This window comes from Myotis yumanensis, unplaced genomic scaffold (assembly GCF_028538775.1).
Source record: "Myotis yumanensis isolate MYYU_CA2020_CCGP unplaced genomic scaffold, mMyoYum1.0.hap1 SCAF_11, whole genome shotgun sequence".
In the NCBI taxonomy this organism is placed as follows: domain Eukaryota; kingdom Metazoa; phylum Chordata; class Mammalia; order Chiroptera; family Vespertilionidae; genus Myotis; species Myotis yumanensis.
The window spans coordinates 56,375,551-56,401,953 of NW_027223762.1; the positions used below are offsets into that span (position 1 = coordinate 56,375,551).

General features: G+C 38.4%; 1 protein-coding gene across 2 annotated transcripts in view; it reads left to right on the forward strand.

Moving 5' to 3' along the window:
* The window catches only part of ANAPC1 (anaphase promoting complex subunit 1), a 106,115-nt gene extending 79,921 nt beyond the window's left edge, over positions 1 to 26,194 (forward strand). For both annotated transcript variants that reach the window (XM_070429691.1, XM_070429692.1), the window contains 14 exons: positions 3,943 to 4,019; positions 4,553 to 4,643; positions 4,741 to 4,794; positions 5,671 to 5,864; positions 9,400 to 9,486; positions 11,143 to 11,260; positions 12,471 to 12,548; positions 13,621 to 13,688; positions 14,687 to 14,825; positions 16,621 to 16,707; positions 18,251 to 18,346; positions 19,597 to 19,795; positions 24,585 to 24,719; positions 25,831 to 26,194. In XM_070429691.1, coding sequence (XP_070285792.1) covers positions 3,943 to 4,019; positions 4,553 to 4,643; positions 4,741 to 4,794; positions 5,671 to 5,864; positions 9,400 to 9,486; positions 11,143 to 11,260; positions 12,471 to 12,548; positions 13,621 to 13,688; positions 14,687 to 14,825; positions 16,621 to 16,707; positions 18,251 to 18,346; positions 19,597 to 19,795; positions 24,585 to 24,719; positions 25,831 to 25,946 — 1,539 coding nt within the window. In that variant the 3' untranslated portion in view covers positions 25,947 to 26,194. The remainder of the gene's footprint in view (positions 1 to 3,942; positions 4,020 to 4,552; positions 4,644 to 4,740; positions 4,795 to 5,670; positions 5,865 to 9,399; positions 9,487 to 11,142; positions 11,261 to 12,470; positions 12,549 to 13,620; positions 13,689 to 14,686; positions 14,826 to 16,620; positions 16,708 to 18,250; positions 18,347 to 19,596; positions 19,796 to 24,584; positions 24,720 to 25,830) is intronic.
* The last annotated feature ends 209 nt before the right edge of the window (positions 26,195 to 26,403 follow it).

Here is a 26,403-nt window from a genome sequence, read left to right on the forward strand (position 1 = left end):
GATCAGGGGGTTTGGGCGCTGCCCCCTGTCATGCTGATCCCGGTGCTGGGAGGCCTCGGGGCTCCGCTGATTCCGGTGCTGGGAGGCATATTACCCTTTTACTATATAGGATAGAGGCCTGGTGCATGGGTGGGGGCCAGCTGGTTTGCCCTGAAGGGTGTCCTGGATCCGGGTGGGGGTCCCCACTGGGGTGCCTGGCCAGCCTGGATGAGAGGATGATGGCTGTTTGCAGCTGGTCACACCCCCTTCAGGGTGGGGGTCCCCACTGGGGTGCCTGGCCCGTCTGGGTGAGGGGCTGAGGGCTGTTTTCAGGCTGGCGGGTGACTGAAGCTCCCAACCTGTCCTTTTTTTCTTTTTATTTTATTCTGGGCCAGCTTTAGCTCTGAGGCTTGGCTCCAGCTCTGAGGCCTCGGCTGCTGAAAGCAGGTATCTGGTTTGTTTGGGTTCTATAATTGTAACACTCTTGCGGTACTGCTCACTCCAGCTCTGAGATCCCGGCTGGCTGAAAGCAGGCATCTGCGTTTGTTCTATAATTGAAACAATGTTGTGGTCCTGCTGGCTGAAGCCTGGCTGGCTGAAAGCAGGTTTCTGGGGTTTTGTTTAGCTTCTATATTTGTAACAATGTTTCTTAAACTGCAAGCTCAGAGGCTGGCAACGGCAAGTGGGGAACATTGGCTTCCTCCGTCACTGAAGCAAGCAAGCCTCCTGTTTGCTTCAAGCTGCCTGGCTGCCGGCCGCCATCTTGGTTGGCAGTTAATTTGCATATCACCCTGATTAGCCAATGGGAAGGGTAGCAGAGGTACGGCTAATTACCATGTTTCTCTATTATTAGATAGGATGGGTATCGAGTTATACAAACACCATTTTCCCTATTGTATTCCTGTGATTTCTTGTCAAAGTCAGGTGAGCACATAAGTGGGTTTATTTATGTGCTCTGCATCTGTTCTTTTAATCTATTTGACAGTCCTTTTGCTGGTATCAAACTCTTGATTACTGTAGCTTTATAGTAAGTCCTGAAAGCAAGTACAGTGGGGCTTTGACTTACGAGTGTCCCGACTAACGAGTTTTTCAAGATATGAGCCGTCTCTCGGCTGATTTTTTGCTTTGAGTTGCGAGCTAAAATTCGGGTTTCGAGCCAGCTTTAGATACCCCACCGCTAGTTGGTGCAGCGTATGTCACAGTGATTGCCACAACATCAGCCCAGCATCACGTGTCTCACTCGTTCACTTTTTGATTTGACATATGAGTAATTTGAGTTACGAGCTCCGTCACTGAACGAATTAAACTTGTAAGTCAAGGCCCCACTGTATTGTATATCTGCCATTTTTGTTTTTTTGTGATTTCTTTGAATACTCTAGGTCCTTTGCATTTCCATCTAAAATTTAGAATCAGCTTATCAGAATTGATATGAAAGTCTGATGGATTATAATTGAAATTGTGTTGAATCTATTCGGGTGGGGAACACCTGACCTGTGATCTGTATAAGGCCTGCGAAATCATTTGGTCTGCCCTTACCAAGGCATTGGGATGAGTTAATTAAATGTTTGACCAAATAGAGCAGGATAATTATTAAGTTGATAATTTTGTGTGGCCCTCAAATGATATAAATATTCAAATAGACCTTGGCAGAAAAAAAGTTCTCCACCCCTACTATAAATAAATGTATGGAGAATAGATAACTAAATAGTTGAGTTTTGTAGTCCTAGGATAGAGAATCCATTTATTTTATTCCTTTTTTAAGTTTTTTCTCAGAAAAATCAGGGTCTTCAACAGTTTAATAAGTTTACTCCTAAGTATTTTATATTCTTTTACTATACAGTAAGTGGAGTCTTTATGTAGAATTTTGTTTTCTAATTGCTTGCTGCTATACAACTGATATAAAATATGAAATTGATATTTGTATATCATCCTTTTAACCTGCGGCATTTAAATGCACATATTAGTTAAATAAATAGTTAAAATGATAAGTATTATGTTAGGTCTATCTTATTGTAATTTTTTCTTTTCAAAAGGACTCCATTCTGTGTGTCTGGTGCAGTCTCGTACTGAACGTTGTTTCGGTATTGCCTCTGTGTGTGTGTGGGAGCAATGAACTCTTTACCAAATGTCTATGCATCCTTATACTATGAACTCCTCAAAGTCAGCTAGTGTTCTTTTCCATCGTTTTGTTTTTAGCAACTAGTACACATTGGCTAGAGTTCAGTACATTACTATTACATTGAAAGAGGACAGACTGGTTCAAATTCACTTGGCTAATCAGGGTCATACTGAAACTAGCTGTAGGACTTCAGATCTTTAAGATTTTGCCTTGGACAGAGGAGTTTGGTGGTCTTATTCATTTCCTGTGTGCCTCAACTTGTTCTTGAAGAATTACATTTCTTTCTTTGATTACTCTTTTATATGATTAAAAAAAAACTTTAGGAGACCATAGAAAAGGTGACAAGAACCAAATTGAAGAAGGGTCTCCTTCCATACAGTTACTTACAACCCAGGTTTAGTGATGCTTTGAAATGGTGTATGATCAATGTGGTGTTATGATAGAGGTGGTACAGATCAGTTATAATAATAATAATAGTAATAATAATGGTAATGGTAATAGTAATAGCTAATACTTATAAAGGACTTACTAAGTGCCAGGTGTTAATTTTAAGAGGTTTTCGAGTGGATTAAGCCTTCTAATTCTTACAGAAACCTAGAAGGTAGAGGAACCGCTATTATGCTCATTTACAGAGGAAGCATAGAGCAGTCAAAAAACTTGCCTGTGGTCACACAGCTAATGTGGCTCTGTGGGATTCAAACCTAGGCCCTCGAGCTGCTTTTGAAGACAAAAAAGAGCTTACAAATGCCTGCTGTCAAAATAGAAGCATTTCATTCATGTATAATGATGTAGTTAAAACCCTAATTTATATGAATGTTGTAATCAGGTTATCCATATATGTATCACTTTGGAGTTCTGTCAGTTTTTCAGAATGTCACTCAATTTCTGAATAAATAGTAGTCAACATTAAAAGTAAAGATGAGAGGAAGAGCGATGGGAGTAGTTACTAGCTTATATTACACAGCGAACATAGTTGCTTACCTTATTGAGATTATCAAAGAGCAAAGGTATTTGGAGTTTTTTGATTTGGTGATATTTATTTTAGTTCATAAGAAGTTTGTATCATAAGTGACTTCTGAGTATTTATTGTTTTATTGTAGAAAGCACCTTGTAATGTTATTCTCCTGAGCAGTCTTTGAAAAAGAATAAGAATAAATCTTGAGTTCCTCTGTTCTGTATACTTGCTTTCATATGTTTAGAAAATATATAGTTTTTTCTTTTTTATTTGTAATTTTTAAGTGAAGCAGATCAAGTCTTTTCTTTGTTGTTAAAGCTAGATAGATATTCTATTTTAAAAAAAATTCTTGTTCACTACCTATACTAAAATGAAAGGGATATGTTTCTACATAGTAGTTGCAGATTAACACATTGACAGTTCACTTTAACTCAGGTAATTAATCTAGTGACTAACCTCACCTCACCTTAATGCTAGAAACGTCCCATGACTAAGAAGTGTATGTGTCTGAATTGAGTTCTCTCCAAGTGCTTTAACTCTTTCCTGCTGCTTCCCGGCACTCCTGCCCCAATTCTGCTCTACAGCCATCATCTTCCATTTCAGCTCACTGGTCTGAAGTATTATTACTCTGCTATTGATTCAGAATATACTTAAGTCCTCTAGTTTGTGTTCATTCAGTCCAATTCAGTTATTGTTTTTATTGGGCCATCTTAGATTTAAAATTGGGTTGCATGGATGTGAATATAATATAGGCCTTTGAAAATGAAATGTTTTGGCAAAGCTTGTTTTTTATAACATGGCCATATAAGCAGTATGTTATTTTTCAGGTCATTAAATATTTATAACTTGAATGTTAATGTTCAGGTATTCTTGGTTTGTATTTTCACAGATTATAAGAGAAAATAGTATCTCTCTCAGTGAAATTGAATTGCCTTGCTCAGAGGATTTGAATTTGGAAACTTTGTCGTAAGTTATGAAATGAGGAATAGAAACGAGCTATCCTAGCATCTGTCAGATAAATAATAGAAATGCACTCTGTAAGAGCAGTAATGCCCTTAACTTTTGAGTAATTCTGAGTTCCTTTGTTTCTAACCATTGCTGATTAGATGTTCAGAAAGATGAATTTTTTGTTTGTTTGCTTTTGTTTAGGTTTCTGAAATACAGTGTTCTTGCCCTCAAAAACCAATATTGGAGATTTAATTTGTACATACTCCTATTTTTATCCTTTCCATTAAAAAAATGGCAACGTTTTTAAAAATTATCTTCTTTCGCTGTATGTGAAACATATGCAGGCAAGAGTGTATTTTATTAGTAAGGGCCACCTGGTGTTTCTGCTGAAGAAAAGGGCATAGGAACCTGCTAATTTAGTAGAGGCATAATTGAGCATCCCCAGAAGAACAGAAACAGAAATAATTACTATTTTTACCCCAAGATAATACGAATAATGAATATTAAGGCAGAATATTGACAATAGTAAATTTCTTGTAATCTGTCTTTAGGCAGGCACATGTCTACATAATTGCAGGAGCCTGTTTGTCCCTGGGTTTTCGATTTGCTGGCTCAGAAAACTTATCAGCATTTAACTGTTTGGTAAGAAGTATCCTAGTTTATTCTGTTCTGTTTCCTTTTTTCTCAAAGCCTCAATATGCTTCCTCTTAACTTTAAATTTTTTCTTTTGATTTTCCAGCATAAATTTGCAAAAGATTTTATGACTTATTTGTCTGCACCTAATGCTTCTGTGGTAAGTTTTTTTCACGATGAGTCTCCTTGGGAATAAAATTAAACTCAAAGGAAATTCACCAATAATTCAGTTACTTAATATGTTGTTAATTTCTGCAGTTTGTTTGAATTTAGAATGGGAGATTTGAAGTTTAGTTTATCTTTGCATTTTTGTTCTGGGATATTTAGATGAGAATATGATAATTCTAGAAGGATGCACAGGTCTCTAATTCTTGTGACAAGAGAATAAATAAGAAAAACCATATTGTCCCCCATATTCTCAGTACCGAATATTGATAATTGCCTTTAAAAATTAGTATTTAGTAAACATGCAGTTGTTTTTGAGGCATTGCTGCTTTATGACAGGAACACTGCAAGATATTTATTTCTTGCTAAAAACCACACAGATTTATGCAACATTATAATATGAGAAAATTAAAGACATCAAAAAGTCTAAAAGTGGTTAAATAAGTTTGAATATATCTATACATTGTTTTACAATGGAGCTATCAAAACCGTGTTCTAGAAGACTTTGTTGTGAGTGAGATTGCTTATAATAGGTTAAAAAAGGTTAAAAATATTATGTATAGTAATGTCTCAATTTGAAAAAATATATATATAAATATAGGAAAAGATTTGGAGAAAAAGAAAGGCAAACTTTATAGCAGTTCTCTTTGGGTGTTACTATTCCAAGTGATAGTTATTACCTTTTGTATATTTTATTTCCTGAGTGTTCTATATTGAACTTAAATTTAGCAATCAGAGAAAATACTTGTTTTTATAGTTTTTTTAAAAAGTCATAAACATTTGTTTTTGATTACTTGTTTTTTATAATGAAGAAATGTAACATGGAAGTTGATAATAAAGAAATGTAACAGTCTTCTTTTCATATTTCCAGACAGGCCCTTACAACCTGGAAACATGCCTGAGTGTGGTGCTGCTGTCTCTGGCCATGGTTATGGCTGGCTCGGGGAACCTAAAGGTTTTGCAGCTTTGTCGTTTCTTGCACATGAAAACAGGTGGTGAAATGAACTATGGTTTCCACTTAGCCCATCACATGGCCCTTGGAATTCTTTTTCTGGGAGGAGGAAGGTAAATGAGTATATATTTCTTCAATGAAGATCTCATGAACAAGACCTATAAGAGTGACTTATTTTGAATTTGAAGATGAAAATTTTTTATTCTAATTGGCTGTTAGCTTATCTGAAGGTATTAGTACACTTTAAAAGGGCTTTTTAATGGTTTGACCATTAATTTATGCCCTACTTAGTAGAGTTACCGTCCTTATTCTAACATAGTTAGCATCACTGCATTTCTCAGAAGAGTATGAACTTAGTACTTCATTGCTAATCCTCTTGTTCCCCACTGTTTAAGGATTTTACCCTTTTACTAAAGTGCTTTCTCGTAAAAGTCGCGAACACTATAGCCAACAGATTCGATGGGATTTTCTTAGTTTTTAACTTCTCACTCTTTTTCCATTATCTGTCATTCCTGACCACCTTATCCTTTTATAAGACCCTCCTGGCTTTTAATGATCTCTGTTGAATAAAAATAAGCATACAAAAAATTGTGCAAATTATAGGAGCACAGCTTAATTAACTACTTCCAATAGTACCATATAGATGAAGATATAGCTCATATCACCTGTTTCACTCCAGCCATGCCCCTCCTAATCACTGGTACTTTACTTTTGCCCAAAGATAACCACCAATTAGTTTTAGATTGGTTTTACCAATTTTTAAAATTCAAATAGAATCATACACTATGTATCTTTTTGTGACTTCTTTTGCTTGATGTTACGTTTGTGAGATTCATCCCTGTTGGATATTGGTCATGTTTCAGTGTTGTTGAATTCCTGTATGATAGGAATCAATAGTCACAGTTACTGATTTACTCTGCTGTTGGTGGACATATTGTGTTATTTCCATTGTGGGGCTACTATGAATAATACTCTACGTCTATTCTTATACATGTCGTTGATTTGTTATATATAGATCTATGAGTGGAATTGGGTCAAAGGGTGTATAGGTATGATCGATTTCAGTAGACAGTGCCTTCAGTGCTCCTAAGTGTTCATATCATGTCACATGTTCATCAGTACCTATGATGTTCTAGTTGCTCCCCATTCTTGTCAACACTTGCTAGTCACCCTAATTTTAGCCTTCTGGTAGTAATACCTCATTGTGGTTTTAATTTCCTTTTCCCTGAAATGATAATGACCAACTAGAAATCTCCTTGTGTAATGTTCAAATCTCTTGCTACTTATTTTCATATTGGTTTATTTGTTTTTCAAATTTTATTTGTGGTAAAATATCATAAAATTTGCCACCTTAAATATTTTTAAATATACAGTTCAGTAGCATTAAGTATATCCACATTTTCATCTTGCAAAACTGAAACTTACACTTTATACAACAACTCCTCTATTTCCTCTTATCCCAGTCCCATTCAACCTCTATTCTTCTTTCTGTTTCTATCAAATTGTCTACTTCATATTGGTTTATCATTGTGATCCTGAGGCCTTGGTCAGTTTTGTATGTTGTAGTTATCTCCTCCTACTCTTTGGCTTGCCTTTTAACTCTCTTAATGATATCTTTTGATGAGCAGAATTATTATTTTTTGATTTGTACTTTTTTGTCCTGTTTGTCTTCCAGAAGTTTTTTTTACCTTTTCTATTCATTAGGATTTAAAATCTACCCGGAACTGATTTTTCTGCATTCCCCCCCACCCCCACCCCCCCAACTGATGCCCTTGTGTTATTGAGAAGTTAATCTTTTTTCACTCTTCTGCAGAACCACCTTTGTTATAAATTAAGTGTTCATATACTTGTGTTTATTTGTTTGCTGTTATGTACGATTGGTCTATGTATCTATACTTGCACCAGTACCACACTGTCTTGATTATTATAGTTTTGTAGTAGTTCTTGTTGTATGGTAGAGGAAACCCTCCAAACGGGGATTGCTTTCTCAATAGTGTATTTTCTGTTCTTGGCGCTTTTCACTTCCATATCAGTATTGGAATTTGTTTGTGAGGTTCACACTAACTAAGCTGATAAAATGTTGATCAGAATTGCACTGAGTTTCTCCATGGGTTTGGAAGGAATGGAAATCTGTTACAGTGTTGAGTCTTCCAGTCTGTGGATGTGATGCACCCCTGCACTTAGCTCTAGTGTGTGTGACCTTGGTTTACTGACATGTTTTCTAAAGTCACGTAGGTTTATTTGTCCTCTTTTTAAAGACTGAACTAAACACTGGAACTTGCCTTTCCAGAGCATAGAAAGCAGAGGTTGTCAGAAAGGTTGCATGCCCTTTTAACAGGCTTTGTACACCTGTTCTTTCTTTAGTTGTATAGAATTAAGAATGGCTTGTAGAAATATTAGTATACATATTCATATTTTATGATTTTTGAAATACTATTTTCCTTTCAAAATAAGACCCTTCATTAATTTTATTCTCTTATTCAATGCCATCTTTCACCATTCCATACTGTACAACCCTACTTGGTCTTTCATGTTGAGTAGGTTTTCTCCCACGCTGCCTCTGCTCTTCTAGTGATTCCTGGTCATTTCATGGTTATGTGTACTCTGTGACAACATTTATGCTTATAGTACAGCTACACCCTTACATTCAATGTTAAAATTCCTGACATTAATAGCTAACATTTGGATTTTAGTTTTATTGTAATGGTAAAGAGAAAATGGCCTATTTTATGCACCTGTCAAATATTTTCTTAAATTTTGAAATCTTTTCTTTCTAAATTCATTAAATATGTGTGTATGATAAATGCTAAGTTCTTACTTGATACCCTAATTTAAAGATAGACAGGGAAAGCAGTTGGCGGATGTGTGTGTGTGTGTATGGAATAAAATATGTATGTATATTAAGTAGCTTCTACAGTGGTTTTATGTGATGTCTTGTACCATCTTTATTTCAAAATATTTGTAAGAAAAACTCCAGAACTTTAGACTAACCTGCCTGTTTGCCATACTGAATTTGAACAACATTAAAATAATTTGGAAGATTTTACTTTACTAAGAGTATGTGGCTTTTATAAAATAAGTTTATCTTTGATAATGAAAAACCATTTTTATTTTGAGAAATAGTTGTTTACACAATTATTGCAACTTTTTAATACTTTTTCCTTTTTCACTGAGTTAAATATTCTAAGGAAATGCTCATGCTTTACAGAAATGGGAATTTTAGATACCCAGTAAAAACCTTGTATATTTAAAAGTAATGTTCATAATTTTAAAAATAGCTATTTATAAAACTGGAGAAGAAGGGGATGTACTTTATACATGACTTTTTAAATGTCCATAATCTCTAGGACTGCATTCATGGTCCAAAGTACAATGCTACTTTAGGTTAAAGCTTTGCTTATTAGTTCAAATTTTGTAATTTAGCATTTGTGGGATATTGCTTCTGCTTTAAGTAATGCATGATCTTGAAGTAGTTTGCATACTTAATAACAAAGAAGTGAAATTTTCACAGCATTGACATGTATTTTCAAGGCCTTGCCATTGGTATGCCTTGCCATAATAAATACCCCAATAGCTGGTTTTCAAGAATGCCGTGAAAGTTTGACAGTATCATTAATTATGTCTGTACTGCCTGAATTTATCTCCCAGGTACTCGCTGAGCACCTCAAACTCCTCCATCGCTGCTCTCCTCTGTGCCCTTTACCCACACTTCCCAGCTCACAGCACTGACAATCGGTGAGTCCAGTAATTCTGACCCACATGATCTCTCTGCAACTCTCTAAGGGGATAATTTGGTCGTGTTTTGGTTCCAGGGACTCATTTCCATATTAGCTTTATTGTGTTCTTGAACTTAGTTATCTTTCGGGCTATTTTTAAAAGTTTCTCTTACAAAGTATTAGACCAGAAGAGAACTTTGGACATCTGATTACTGGTTGGTCTTTCATGGTACTTCAATCACTAGAATTGCTTTAGACCTGGAAGTAGACTGCCAAGTTTATCTTTAGGGAAAATTTGATCAAAAGATAATAGCCAAGAGGAGCTGAAGATGATATATTTTGTGCTATAATTAATTCCAAGAGAGAAGTTTGTCTGATTTAGTGGCAATGTCTATATGAATCACTTTTTTCTCTCTTTTACATGAGTGCCAAGAAGTTTTATATAAATGACATAGGAAGGACAAGAAAAGCAAAATGCAGCAAAAAATCAGTCAATTTAAAAGTGGTAGCGAGCAGTAAATCTTAAACACATAGGAGTAGTCTGACAATACAAACGCTTTGCCTTCAGAGCACAAGAAACCAATTTCTCTAGACATCAGGTACAGCATGGCGTAAGGGAGGGAAGTAGCTGCTTGCATCCCATGACATTTGAGATGACCAGTGTGCTCAACAGAAGGCACCCCAGCTACCCAGGGATGAAGCCTCATTGTGGAGCAAAGCCATCACTTTAAACTGCTTTGTAGCCCATAGCATAAGTTCTTTTACAAAGTGACCTGACACGAAGCCCACACTTTAATGATAAGTGGTGCGTAAGAACATTATTGTTAAATTAATGTAAGTTAGGAAAGTCATTATGGTCAGCTATTGGTGAGAGTATAGTGGAAAACACACACATTACTGGTTATATTATAAGTTGGTTTGGCTATTTTTAAAAAAAGCAATTTGGTGTTGAGCGCTAAGAACCTTTATATAACTGATAAATAGTAGTTTTTTTCTGGCCAGGATTGATTTTATTTCAAATAGTTTTATAGGGGTGGGTAAATTTTGGTGGGAAGGGGGAGGGTATTGCTATAACTAAAATTTAAAATATAATGAGGTTTCATTTTATCCTTTTTTTCTGGGATCTTGAAATATAAAAACTTTCTTTGCGTGTTTAAATTCTAAGATACAAATTTTAAAAAATATTGTCATAATCTCACCCATTATTTTTGGTGTAACATCCTTGTAGGAGAGCTTTCCTGTCTGAGGAAGCTGGCAATCTTTCTTCCCCCTTCTTCCCTACGAGTACTTAAGGAAAAAATAAGAACTGAAAGTAAATACCTTAGGAGGGGAAACAGGATGCCTGTTTTGAGCAGCAAAGGATATTTGAAATCTGATTTTTAAAATGATCAATTTATTACTACATATTTTCATGTTAGGTAAATTTTACAATCCTATAAAACCTTGTAACTGGAAACTCAAGTAAAGAGTTCGTTGGTAAAGGATCAAATATCTATATTTTTTAAAAGAATTTCTCCATGACATTTTAATTGGATTTCTTATTTTCCTTCAGGATAACTGTCATTGGAAGAGAGCATGCTAGCGTCTTTCTGGTTCAGTCTGTCGGCCACAGCAGAGTGTAGAGCTCGAGCTGCTGCCACCTGTTGGTTACCTTCTGTCTGTTTTCTGTGAACAGGTATCACCTCCAGGCTCTGCGGCACCTGTACGTGCTGGCTGCAGAACCACGGCTGCTGGTGCCTGTGGATGTGGACACAAACACCCCCTGCTATGCCCTCTTAGAAGTTACCTATAAGGTAACACTTTCACCTGTCATTTATTTGTAATTTTACTACCACTCATTCATCTTTGCAGGTCAAAGTATTTCAGAAGTGTCCTTTAAAAAATGACAGTAATGAGTTGAACTCTCATAAAAACTAAAGCCTCCACAGTTCTCACACATCCTGCCAGCCAGCCAGGCTCATTTACAGTCTGTGAGTCTAAGCTCTTAGAGATCAGCAGCTGCCCTTTCATCCTCAGAGCTTATTTGAAAGTGTCCCTGTTAACTATATGTGGCTGGTGATAGTGTTCTAAAAAATGAACCGAGTTGGAACTGTTGTAAGATTTGTTAGCAAAGGACATGAAAGCCCACAGTCCTGTATTTGAGGAGAGATCTTTGATTTAGATGCAGGACTAGATTACACATAATGATGTATCTTTCATTCAGAAAATAATTGAGTACCTTTTATGTGTCAAAATTATGCTAGGCTCTGGGATACAAAATATGACATTGTCATATTTTTTTTCCACCCATTGGGGAGCCAGGCATGGGTGCTGTACGAATAGAGTGGTAATCAGAGGTATGCATGGAATGCAGGGGGAGCAGAGAAGTGCTCCATCTATCTCTGGGGGGTTAGAGGCAGCAGGACAGGAGGACAGCTAAGGCAGCCACTATGTTTGGGCTGAGATGTGCCAACTGCAGGGACATGGTCCCAGCAGAGAAGACAGCATGAGGTCTGTCAAGTGCAGACTGGCAGTATCGCCAGCATCGGAGTGCAGTGCTCCACGTGATAAAGGTGGTGTGGACCCACAGTGGGTTGTAGGCTTGAGCCCTTTGAGACTTGAGTATCAGAGGATGTTGTGCTATTTGATAGTCTGTACAAACTGCAGGGAAGGAGAAGTGTAGAGTGGAGATGTTTCTTCTTTGTAGCTCTCCCTAACTTAGTGATTTTCAACTAAGTGTGCTGCAAGAATTTTCACAACATGCAATACCTGACTATTTAGTCAGGTGCACTGACCTCTTTTCCCTTAGATTGTCAAATTTTAAAAATGACTCCAGCCAATACAACAGTAGCAGCCCGGGGTGAACGAATAAAAATTATACCTATTTTTTTGTCAGATTGGCAAAAAAATATGTTTGGGTGTGCCATAGAATTTTAGTAAATAGTTTATGTGTGCCATGAGATGGAAAAGGTTGAAAATTATTGCCCTAACTCTATCGTGAATGTGGCTCTTGTATTTGTAAAGGGCACTCAGTGGTATGAGCAAACCAAAGAAGAACTGATGGCTCCTACCCTTCTTCCCGAGCTCCATCTTTTAAAGCAGGTAAGTTGAATATGATTTAGGGAGATCTGTCCAAGGGATAAAGTCACCATAGCAGCATAGCATAAAAAATAGTTAAACAAAATCCTTCGCTTTCTCTGTGTTTTTTTGTTTTGTTTTCTTTCCAAATGAGTAGGTTTAATCCCAGGTGGTACAGAATCGGGTAGAAGACTGAAGAACACATTTCGGCAGGATTCTGGGCTGGGTTTACTCTGAGCTCACAGCTAAGGTTGAAATGACAGAGAAGAACTAGAGAGCCACTGCATGATTATTATTTATTACAAAAGTTTATTCTTAAATGTACTCAGGCTCCAAGAGAGCACTTCATTCTAGCGATAGGTGGCAGCAGATGTTATGACAGGGAATCCAGATGTTAAAACAGAAATGGACTTAAGGATCACCATTGCCCTAGGCCTAAGGAGCAGCTCACTTTTTTGCTAGATTTCTTTAAAAAAAAAAAAAAAGAAGTTCTTATTAACTTTTTAGGGAGAGAGAGAAACATCTGTGTGAAAGAGAAACATTGATCAGTTGCTTCCTGCACCCTGACTGGGGTTCAAACCAGCAACCTGGGTATATGCCCTGACCAGGAATAGAACTGGCAACCTTTTGGTGCACAGGACGGCGCTCAACCAACTGAGCCACACCAGAGTTTGCCAGATTTTTAAATTCTACCTGTAACCAGGGGACCTTTCCCATGGCCTTTGATTTTAGCTCCTTGAGTTTCTTCACCTCTTTTTGCTTCTGCTTGAAAGCCTTGCCGTCCTCATTCATCTCTTTGGCCTGCTTCTTGCCACCTTCACCGCCAGACACAGTGCCTGCTACCCCTTTCCCGCTTTCTGCAGGAAATAGAAAAGCAGTCCCAGGGGGTGTCATGGGGAGTTGGAAGGCCTTTGCTGGTAGGTTAGATGGCTTCAGAACATGACTCACACGCACCTTTGGAAATGGAGTTTGTTAACCTTTCAACATCTCTTTCCAGTCCAGTTATTCTTATTTCTTCTGTGAAGCATGGGTTTCATTTTGTCAGACTAGCACTTTTTCAGCATTGGGCTGACTGTGTTTATATTTGTCTTGACAGATTAAAGTTAAAGGTCCACGATACTGGGAACTGCTCATAGATTTAAGCAAGGGAACGCAGCACTTAAAGTAAGTCTATTGAATTTCTCCGACATATCTGTAAAGTGAATAGAAGCACATGGGAAGACATAAATTACAGATGAATATCTAGAATGGTTCTTGTCATCCTTCGATCTCATTCAGAACAATATCTTTGAAACATTTGTGTGAGAAAGTGAAAATTTTAATTTAGAAATAAAACCTTAAATGTTTATGTTTATTCATTGAGAAACTTGAAGTGACTTAAGTTGGGGCAGTAATGGAACTGTAGTTGGAGCAATAATGAACGATTTAGTTTAAGAAAATAAGGCTGATGTGTATGCCCACAAAGGGAGCTTGATGACAGTTGAGTTGATGTTTGTCAGATGACATTTCTGTTGCATCTCTTTACCTTCTCTTGTTAGATTGTTGTCATAAAATTAAGCTTATGATAGATTGGTTGTGGGTTGAAATCATCATATGTAAGTAATTCTTTAATGAATAGTGAATGTTAATGTAGTAGTTTTATACCTATGGTGATATGTAAATTAAGTCTTTGTATTTCCAGAAAATTTAACAAGCTTGCAAAAGTTTTTATAATTTAGTCTCATTTTCCATTTCCTCCCAACTTTCTATATAGTAGCTGTATTCTGTGTTGTTCTGCCTTTAGATTTGCAGCTTTATTTTCTTTTTGTTGCAACCAGTCAGTAGTGATTTGGTGCTTCTTTGTCCAACTCATAGGACTCAGGGATAGAGAGAACATGAAGACGTGTCAGATAAAATACTGCCTTTGAAGCTCACTCATGAGGACAGTCAGGATGCCTTCTTATTTAACAAGTTCTATGAATCTAGACACCAAAGAAAAACAGAGCTTTATTTTGGCTTTCTTGTAGGGACTGGTTTGATTTTAGGCACAATAAATAACCATATATTTTAGTGGAAAATGGTTAAGATTTTATCTCATGGGAACATGGTGTTGGGAAACATGACGTTTGAAGCAAGAGCTGCCAGCAGTACCTCATATTAAGTTCATTCTTATTTCCTTTCAGATCGATCCTTTCCAAGGATGGGGTTTTATATGTGAAGCTTAGAGCAGGCCAGCTCTCCTACAAGGACGATCCAATGGGATGGCAGAGTCTCTTGGCCCAGACGGTTGCTAACAGGAACTCGGAAGCTCGGGCTTTCAAGGTAGTGTGGCTTGGTAAAAACTGAAGGAGAGGGGAGAGTTCCACATTCCTCTGGCCCACCTAAAACTTACTTCTGTGATAGCACTGATGGTGGTGTAGATGGACCTGCTTCCTCTCATCACTGCAGAGTGTAAGGAGTGAATGACCCCTCCGCTGCTTTAAGTGGCAACCATAGTAAAATATGGGCCATGCGCAGGACTCTAAGGATGATTCACATCTAACGGCAAGGATAGTCACAATATATCTTAGTGCTATAAAAGTATTTAGTTTAACTAATTTCACTTATTAATCCTCCACTCTCTCAAGATTTACTTAATTCTTGGCAAAAATATTTTTGCAGGATAGCACTTGGTACCATTTTTAAATTTGTATTTGTTGCTTATATCTTGGTGAAGATAAAATGGTGACAGGTTTAGCCTTATTTTATTGGCTTTATCCTCCAAGTATCTGAATGCTAATACAGTAGTATTTGGAATGAATAAATAGTTAAAGGGTATACGAAGCAATCTCATTCCCATGGGCCAGTACATATTTTGCTGAAGTCAAATAAGCTTCCACACTCGAAATATGTTCCATGATCTACCGTCAGAATTTCAGAATTTAACTCAGTTTTCAGGAATTCCATGAACAAATATGTTTCTACGGGAGATACATTAGAAGCCATGTAAAGATGTCAGGACCCCTAAGGATAGTTACATACAGCAAAAGCATGGCACACAGACCAGCTCAGTGGCAGCAGAGGACTGAGAGTCCGTCTTTGGTTTTCTAAGTAAGGAGATAGTAGTTTATTTTAACTCAACTCATATTTCATTTTAGGTCAGTTACCTATGGCTAAATACAAAAGTTCCCCAGGTTTAAATAGATGTAGTTAACATCAGGGAATGTTGTTTGTCACTATTTGATAGGTTGTCTAAGAAATACCTTTGTAGGACTTTTGGACAGAGTTTAACTTAATTTATTAGCACTATTGCTTCTTATGTTGATCAGAGCCCATCTCAAAGACCCTAATCTAGTTTGTAAAGAAAATAGGTACATTTAGACTTGAGTTTGAATGGGGAAAGTGTATAACAATTAAAAGACATCTCAATTTTCTGCCTCCTGGGAGTTCAGAAGTAAAATATAAACCTTAGTGGAAAATGATAAAATGTGATATACATTCATATTCCATTTTCAGTCTTGAACCTTGGGAAATACTCTTTTCTTTTTCCCTTCTAATTTTTTTTATGTTGGAAACTACACATAACATAAAATTTACTATGTTAACCTTCTTTGAGTGTGCAGGTCAGTGTTATAAGTACATTCATATTGTATAGTCATCACTTCCATCATCTCCAGAACTCCTTTCATCTTGCAAAATGGAAACGTTGGCTCCATTAAAGGATAACTCCCACTTTCCATCCCATCCCCAGCCCTTCCTTGGCAACCTCCATTCTACTTTCTGTCTATGATTTTGAAGACTTATTATCTTATGTAAGTAGAATGATAGAGCCAGTATTTTTCTTTCTGCAAGTGGCTTGAGTGGCATTTCCCTCCCATACCTTTTCTGCAACAATCTAGTTTGCTTTTCAGTTAGTCAATGAATGAGGTGAAAGCCTTTTTTGGGGTGAGTTGTGTAAGAAAGACCTGCTTATTATTGGCCTTTTGATTTCTTATAACTCCTGAGAACAGGTTGATGAAGCTCTAGCAAGTTTGTACAATCTTGGGGTAGATTTCTTAAAACTGCATACGTTGCCATTTGAAGCATAAAGGAAATAATCCTTTGATCTTACTTCTGTTTCTTGTTATTTAATTTTTAGCCTGAAACAATTTCAGCATTCACTTCTGATCCAGCACTTCTGTCATTTGCTGAGTATTTTTGCAAACCCACTGTGAACATGGGTCAGGTATGCATTATATGATTTGCTTATATTGTTTGTTATTATGTCTATCTGTGGATGCCACCAAGAAAATCTATAGTACCCTTACATAGTCTAAAACTATAAAATTTAGTAATTTCCTACCTTGATAGAAGAAGCAAGTTAAAATTTTGAAGACACTAATTTTAATAGGTGATGTAACTTTCATATGTCCGTTCTTATACTGATTTATGTTTTCAGTGTTTACAAACCTCTTATATTTATGTAATTTTATTTTATTTCCTGTGTATTTTATAACCCTTCTTTCTGTTCACCATAAAACTGTTCTCTTCAGGATTCACCGGTTGCCCAGATCACTGATTTATTCAATAGTTGCAGATGGCAAAGACTGGATGTAGAATTAGATGATCTGGGATTGATGGCCAATTGCCAACCAGAGTGTGTGTGGCCTTAAAAAAATTCTTAACCTCTCCAAGAGGCAGTTATCTCATTTTTAAAAGTGGGATTAAAAGAGAACCTACCTCACATTCTTGTTTAGAGGGTAAAGTGGAATAACCTGTACCCTCTAATTTATTGAATCTTTACTGTATTCAGGCATACATTGGAGGTTTTGTGGGTTGGGTTCCAGACCACCGTGATGACACAGGTGCCATGGTGACGTGGGTCTCATGGTGATGCAGGTCATCATATTTTTGCTGGAGGAGGGTTTTGTGTTCAATTCATAAAAAAGTGCAACACCTGTGAAGCGCAGTAAAGCAAGTGCAGTAAAATGAGGGATGCCTGTATTAGACACTCTGCTCAGTACTTCATGTAATTTTCTCATTTAATTCTCACCCTGAGGCTAGGTACTTTATCATTCAGGGTTTACAGATGAGGAAACTGCCACTCAGAGATATCACATGCTCAGGATCACAACTAAGTAAAGACCGGGCACTGCATCAAAGGCCACAGGACTCTGATGAAGGCTCATACGTGCCCTTAACCTCAGCTGGTGTGACTTTGCTGCCTCCCCCAGACTTGTTCCGCTTAGTGTTTCTACTACATCTTTGGGTGCTGGGTTCCCTTTTTGGATCCTGCCCTTGCCAGCACAACCCAAGGATTGATTCACTTGTCTCCTTCATAGCACTTACATCCTTAACTGTCCCTTGGGACTTAATTTTGGTTGTATTTTATTGATGTTTAATGTGCTAGTGCTGTGGTTTTATAAAGACCCAGCTGTTTTACCCTTTTCTGTTATTCACTGCGGAGCTTAAGAATGGACCATGTAGCCTGGCCAGTGTGGGTCAGTGGTTGAGCATTGACCTATGAACCAGGAGGTCACAGTTCAATTCCCCATTAGGGCACATGCCCAGGTTACGGGCTCAATTCCTGGAAGGGGGTGTACAGGAGGCAGCCAATCAATGATTCTGTCTCATTATTGATGTTTCTCTCTCTCCTTCTCCCTTCCTCTCTGAAATCAATAAAAATATATTAAAAAAAAGAATGGGCCATTTAGTTGTTATACAGTTGTTCTTGATTTGATTCTGGAATGTACACTGATGTGCTACAAACAGCTTCTGATTTTTCACAGAAGCAGGAACTTCTGGATCTGTTTTCTTCAGTGCTCTACGAGTGTGTTACTCAGGAGACCCCGGAGATGCTGCCTGCATACATAGCAATGGATCAGGTGTGGTTCCGAAACCTATTTCACTTCTGACGAGACGTATTCTGAACGGGGAGAAAAGGTTCCCAGTGTTCATCTTTTTACTTCTCTGCATTTAGAAATTCAGAAAATGAAGCTTTATCAAAGTTGAAAGCTCTGTGCTTATCAAAAAAGCTCAGCATCTTTTATGACAGCAGTGCCCTCTCTGGGCTACCTTACTCCAGGGTTCCCACTCACCTCCTTGTGTGGCCTCTGACCTCCCTCCTTCGAGCCTCTCCGTGGAGGAGACGGTGCAAGTGAGCAGTGAGTGAACAAGCTGTGCCTGCTGCTGGCAGTTATGTGCACACCTGTGAGGTGAAGCTAGCAAGAGCTTACAGGACCAGTTTATAGTTTAGGGAGTGGAAATTCGTTTTTAATTTGTGTGTGTGTGTTCCTGCTCTTTTAAAAGGGCAGTGCAGGAAATGATGCTTGATAGCTTTCCTACAGGATGGAAGCAATTGATTCACTCTGGGTTATTAGTAACACATAAGGCTTTTTCGTAGTATAGCTTTCAGACCCAAATTTGCAGTTAAGCTAAGCCAGTAGTTTTCTAACTTGGCTAAAATTTATCTGGGAAATCTTAAAAACACAGATCTTCAAAACCCATTTTATAGCTACGGGGTCAGAATTTCTGGGATGAGATCTAGGGTGTATAGATTTAAAGGGCTCTTCAGGTGAATATCATACAGTGAGTTTACAGATAAGCATCTGGTAAATCATCTAATGGCATAATTGTCCCTACTGAAAAGCAGAGTGGGAAATACATTTAGACAGGGAACAATCTCCCAGACCTGAAAATCACACCATACTGAGTAATGTGCTAAATAACTCAAAGGCAATGTCCAATATAATCACATAGGCCCAGAATGCCTCACTGCCTGGTCTCCGACAATATTGAGTAGGAAGTGTCAATGTGGGAAGTGCACACTGGTGCTGGTTGCCATTGTGGCTGGGAATGTGCTTTCCTTCGGCCGTGAACCTTCCTTGTTGCTGTCTCAGGAGGTCTCTATGGAGGGAATATCCTGTATGGTTGCCACCATGGCGGTTTTGCAGATGGGTCCTAAGAGCAGTATTATCAGAATTGTTGCTTTTGCCTTCTGGCCTGACTGACCCCAGTCATGCCATGATACCCACCAGGGTTCCCAGTGGTGACTGGCTATGGACCTGTTGGGTTTTTCAGTGACTTCATCTCCCTGTGGCTTTTACCTAAGAGCTATTCCTTTTTTCTTCTCAAGGCTGTAAGAAGACTGGGAAGAAGAGAAATGTCTGAGACATCTGAACTTTGGCAAATAAAGTTGGTGTTGGAGTTTTTCAGCTCCAGAAGCCATCAGGAGCGACTGCAGACCCACCCAAAGCGAGGGCTCTTCATGAACTCTGAGTTCCTGCCCGTTGTGAAATGTTCTATTGATAACACCCTAGACCAGTGGCTACAAGGTAATAAAAGCCTGTGCCCGTTGTGCTTCTTAGATGATGCTGGGACTCAGCTTTTCTGTTCTAACGTTCTCATTGGAAAGCAAGACGAATCTGAGGAGAAACCAGAACGCCCGTGGATTTAATATTTCCAGTTAATGAAGTAGACTGATTACTTGCTTCAGCCTTCAGCTTCTTTAAAAATGTATTTGACCCTGCTTTGTAAACCCTGGAGAGAACATACAGAGCATTTTAAATAGCACTTGACACTTAAGAACCTTTCTCTAGTGTCAGATCATGTTTTCTTTCTGGCCTCTGTCTTTTGTTTCTGAGTGGCATTGCTTCCCTGAGGCCAGCAGCTGTCTTCTTTCCTCTTCTCTACCCCCTAAACCCCCAAGCCTCCACCCGCACTGTACACTGAAAATTCGGTGTGTGGATATTGAGCAAATGCTTGTTTTACCAACTCTTGAGTCCATGAGAACCTGGGACATCATGTAAATGTGGCCTTCTGTCCGTGGATGTACTGACTTGTGATTGAAAGAAAATTGTGACATTACTCATAACAGTGTCAAAGTGAGTCTGCCTCCTGAGACAAATGATGGAGCTTTTTGACTTATGGAAAGCCGTCTGTGTGTGACATATGGCTGAGATTGGTTTTTAGTAGTTAACTTCTTGATTTTAGTCTTTTCTGTTCATTCAGATACTTCTTTGGCTTTTCTGACAGCAATCTGCTTTGGGTAAATACTAACCCTAGTAACATTAGTGGTAACATTCTTGATTTTTTCATGTACTAGCGATCAAGAACCTAAGAGTTCAACTATAATTAAGTTAAGAACTATCTACCTAGGCCAATTGGTGTGGCTCAGTGGTTGAGTGTTGACCCTATGAATCTTAGAGGTCATGGTTTGATTCCCGGTCAGGGCACATGCCTGTGTTGTTGGGTGTGCAGGAGGCAGCTGATCAGTGATACTCTCTCATCATTGATGTTTGTATTTCTCTCTCTCTCTCTTGCTTCCTCTCTGAAATCAATAAAAATATATTAAAAAGAAAAAAACAACAAAGAAAAGCTACCTACCTATAATAAAATACTATGACATAAATTTCTGGAAAAAAATTAAATTATAAACCAGATTTGGGAAACAGCAATTTCAAGCTCCCAGTGCTTATATTTAACACGTGTACCCTATCATTTCCTCTTGTCATTTAAAAGATCAGAAATTTTTTTAAATATATTTTTTCTTACTTTGGGGAAAAACACAAATTATTTTATAGGCTTTCTTGTTTTGTTTCTATTTAGCATTTTATCATGTACTGCAGACCTTTGCTGTTGTTAAGAAATACGTTCTTAAATCTCTGATTTGCAGATTTCATAGAATGAAATGAAACTTTGGCAGTGACTCTAGAGCAGTGGTCGGCAAACTCGTTAGTCAACAGAGCCAAATATCAACAGTACAACGATTGAAATTTATTTTGAGAGCCAAATTTTTAAAATTTAAACTATATAGGTAGGTACATTGTTATTAACTTAATTAGGGTACTCCTAAGGTGGTCTTTGCTAAAAACGTCCTCAATCTGATTGAGGTACGTTCGCTGAGGACTACCCCTTCCAACTCTCCCATTCTCAACATGAATTGCACGTGTCTCCCCCACGCTGTGTATCACGCGGCCTGCCTGCGCCCGACAGACTGACACCCCCCGCTTCTTCAAACGCCACTTCTTCAAAATAGACTCGCCAAGGCTGAAAACTGACTTCTGCGCATGGCCTCGAAGTTTCAGTTGCACTGTACGTGCCCGCACGTGGTATTTTGTGGAAGAGCCACACTCAAGGGACCAAAGAGCCACATGTGGCTCGCAAGCCGCGGTTTGCCGACCACTGCTCTAGAGCATTCTCTAAAACAGCGCTGAACTGCTTTCGTCCTATTGCTCTTTAGGACACTTGATGGTTCCAGCATTGCTCTGAGCCTCCACCAAATTTGCTGCCTCAGTTTCCAAAAATGTGTATTTATTTTCTAGTGAGGAACCATCATTTTTTAAAACTCTTAAATCTGCGATCTCCACTCTCAGAAGAATTAGTTGTTGGCTTTGGGATAGAGCACAATAAATTCAGTGAAGATGTAGAACTGATGTATGCATCATCATGGAAATGTCCTCATGTTTTGTCTTACTTTTAAGGTCACTCAGTAATAACCCAGATCACTCATCCATCCAAAAATGCATTGGATTTACCATATTGTCTAGATATGTATATGTCTCCTCAATTAGATTTTATTTTTTATTATTATTTTTTTAAATATATTTTATTGATTTTTTAGAGAGGAAAGGAGAGGGATAGAGAGTTAGAAACATCAATGAGAGAGAAACATCGATCAGCTGCCTCCTGCACACTCCCCACTGGGGATGTGCCCGCAACCAAGGTACATGCCCTTGACCGGAATCGAACCTGGGACCCTTTAGTCTGCAGGCCGACGCTCTATCCACTGAGCCAAACCGGTTAGGGCTCAATTAGATTTTAAACTGAGCAAAATAAAATGGGTTTTAAGTTAAGAAGGTAGAGAAGTTTTATTAACTTTTTAATATCTTATCATGGAAAATTAAAACATAATAAAATAAACAGAGTAGTTTAATAAGCCTGTCACCTGGCCTCAGCATTCACCAGCATTTTGCCATCCTTCTGTCATCTGTACCTGCCACATTCAGTTATTTTTCAAATTGTGCCTTTTTTTCTGTCCCCACCAGCAGTGGGCTGCAGTGCAGTTTTTGGCATTGTCAGTCGGTTTAATGTTAGGCTGCTGGTGAATATGTAGTGGTGTTTCATTTAGTTTTAATTTGCATTTTCCTGGTAATTCATGGTGTTGATTATTTTCATGTGCTTTCTTTTTTACTCATATACCCTTTGTGAAGTGTCTGTTTAACCTCTACCCATTTTTAAATTGTCTTTCTTTTGGTTATTGAGTTGCAGGAGCTTCTACAAATTCTGGCCACAAGTTCTTTGTGAGATGGTTTGCACATATGTCCTCCTACATTTTGCCTATTCCTTTTCTTAGGGTGATTTTTGATGAACAGAAGTTTTAAGTTTTGATGAGGTTTAATTTCTCAGTTTGTTGTATAGTTAATACTTTGCAGATACTGTCCAAGAAACCTTTCCTACTCCAGGTCATGAAAAAACTTCAAAGTTTTCTATTAAAAACTTTGCAATTTTATCTTTTACTAGAGGCCCAGTGTACAAATTCATGCACCAGTGGGGTCCCTCAGTATGGCCTGTGAGATTGGGCCAAAACGGGCTCTCTGACATCCCCTGAGGGGTCCCAGATTGCGAGAGGATGCAGGCCAGGCTGAGGGACCCCATTGGTGCACATCAGGCCAGGGAGGGATGCGGGAGGTTGGCCAGCTGGGGGAAGGGACCCCTGTAGGTCTTCAAGGTGTGTCCAGCCCTTCTCGCTCAGTCCCGATCTGCCGGACCCCAGCAGCAAGCTCACCTATCTGTAGGAGTGTCTTCCCCCTGGTGGTCAGTGCACCTCATAGCAACTAGTCGATGGTCAACTGTCTGCTCCCTGGTGGTCAGTGCATGTCATAGCGAGCGATTGAGCGGCTTTAGCATATCATTAGCATATTAAGCTTTGATTGGTTGAATGGACGACTGGTCACTTAGCATATTCGGCTTTTATTATATAGGATATTTAGGTATATGATTAATCTCAAATTAATCTTTTATGTGGTATGAGGTACGAGTTGAATTTTTTTTTAAATTAATAGAATGTCGTTGTTCCAGTACCATTTGTGGAAAAGACTTTTCTTTGTAATAAAATTGCTTTGACACTTTGTTGAAAATCATATGCTGAATAATCTTTGTGAATCTGTTTCTCTAAGTGCTGTACCCTTGGTTGGTCAGTCTGTCTGTATGCCAGGACTGTACTGTCCTAATTACTGCAGGTTCAGAGTAAAATCTGAAATCTGGTAGTGGGAGTCATGTTGAGAGGGAGAGTTATAGCACTAAATGCTTACAACATGAAAGAGGAACAGTCTCAAGACACTAATCTAAGTTCCTGCTCTAAGAAACTAGAAAACAAAAAGCAAAATAAACCTAAAGCAAGCTTTTCTTTTTCTACTTTCTTGAAGCAAAAACTTCGATTAGTGACTGTAACAGTTCCTTGCCTCAGGCTCAGCATTTTGCTCAGAGGAAGGACAGAATGGCTTATTGGTGCTTTGCCACAGGAATTAGGACATTTTTGTTTCCCAGAGCCTTCACCTAACGGGTTATCCAGCATCTCACATCTGGGGCTTGAACTGGAACTCCTGGACGTTCCTCAGTTAGTTCCCGTGACAGAGAATGTCCTTCTCCTGACCCTGTCCTGTTGGGAGAATGGGATTGCCTGGTGCCCAGGCCACTAGTTCTGTAAGTGAGGTCCCTGGAGCAGCAGCACCTGGGCGCTTGTTGTAAATGCAAGTTTTCTGGTCTCAATCAAGAAATTCTGGATGTGTTTTAATCAGCTCTCTGGGTTCAAGTTTGAGAACCTCTGGCTAAGACTAATCAGAATCTAGTCTTGGAGCTGAAGTCAGTCCCTTCCAGTGCTACACAGTGGAGAGAAGTGTGGTAAAGTGGGTGTTTGTGGAGACAGCTAGTGTGCACTCATCACAATTTGCATTTATGCATTTGTTTTTGTGATCTCTCTGTTCCCCCCAACTCTAAATTCTGCAGCGACAGTCCCTGCCTAGTATATGGTAAATGCTCATTGAGTTCTTGATGAAAAAGAATAAAAAGAAGGCATTCCCTCTGCCTGTCAGGTATGTAGTTTCATTTGTGTTTCTCTTACAGCTGGGGGTGATGTGTGCCTGCATGCCTATCTCAGTGGGCAGCCCTGGGAAGAGTCTCAGCTGAGTATGCTGGCCTGTTTCCTTGTCTACCACTCGGTACCAGCTCCGCGGCACCTGCCATCAGTAGGACTGGAAGGTACTGCAAACCTAAATCCCTCTTTTCAGTATCACTTAGGTTTTTAGTTTCTTGGTAGGAGGCATATCTAGCGAGTTATTTTCTTTAGGGGGTTTTTGTCTTCATTCATGGGTGGATGTTACTTTTTAGAACCTTTTCTGACAAAAACTCTAAACTTTACACATGCATAAACTTTTATTTACATTCAGAAAAAGATGGGTTACTAGAAACACCAATTAGAAAGGATATATGCACCCCTGTGTTCATAGCAGCACAATTCACCATAGCTAAGATTTGGAAACAGTCTAAGTGCCCATCAGTAGATGAGTGGATTAAAAAACTGTGATACATGGAATACTACACTGTGGCAAAACAGGAGTTCTTACCATTTGCAAAAGCATGGATGGAACTGGAGAGCATTATGCTAAGTGAAATAAGCCAGTCAGAGAAAGATAAATATCACATGATCTCACTCATTTATGGAATATAGTGAACAAAAACAGATCCAAAGACAGAGAAACATCAATCAGACCGCCAAACCTCAGAGGGAAGGTAGGGGAGGGTGGGGGTAAGGGGAAGAGATCAACCAAAGGACTTGTATGCAAGCATATAAGCTAACCAATGGACACCGACAACAGGGGGGTGAGGGCATGAGTGGGGGGATGGGAGATAATGGGGGGTTAAGGACACATATGTAATAACTTAATAATAAAGAAATTAAAAAAAAATAAAAGTGTTAAAAAAAAAAAAAGGTTGGGTTCTTCCTCACAGAACCCAAACAACCTGTATGTACCAGCAAACTAAATGTTCATATTGTTTTTCTCTATAATTGATTTTTTAAAGTTATTTTTAGTTTTTAAATTGTATTTAAATAATATATGTAATAAAATAGTTTCACATATAGTTAGTTATAGGTCACTTTCTGAAGTACAGAATGAATAAATTTAAATGTTTACATTAAATTATGTTTTACAGTGCATTAGAGAAATTCATAATTTAAATGTTGTGTTTGGGTCGTTGATTTTAAAGGGAAGAATGCCAGTGTAACCTGGCTGAGGCTGTCTCCTTGAAGGAGGATGTGGGCTGAATCTATTGAGAGGTGTGACCTTTCCCACCATTTGCATCTCTTCAGGGAGCACAAGCTTTGCGGAACTACTCTTCAAATGCAAGCAGCTGAAGATGCCTGTGCGAGCTTTGCTAAGATTGGCTCCTTTGCTTCTTGGAAACCCACAGCCAATGGTTATGTGATTGCCTCTGGTGAAAAACTGTCCTGCAATGTGACTTCTGCACAAAAACATGACCAAACAACACAGCTAAAGAAACATTTGTAAGTGTTATAATATAATCAGGGGAAATGAGCTGCACAAACCTCAATGTATTTTAAAACCTTAGCATTTTAAATATTCTAGACTGTTGCTGTCAGCATTAACACATGATCTATAAAAGTGAGTTAGAATTTACTTTTTTAAATAAAGTTTTTTGGTTTGTTTTCAGAACTCTTGATGATTTCATTTGGGGTTCCAGAGACTAGAGCAGTGGAGTCTGGGCTGGACATTGGTTTCTAAAGTCCTTCAATCTGTGGTGATTCAAGTGAAGTGACTTTATGCTCAAAAATGCAGTTTTTAAAGCTTTTAAAATTTTCTACATCAATATAAGTCCTTCAGCATTTTCTAAATGTCACAGTTGTCCTGTTTAAATTAGTTTG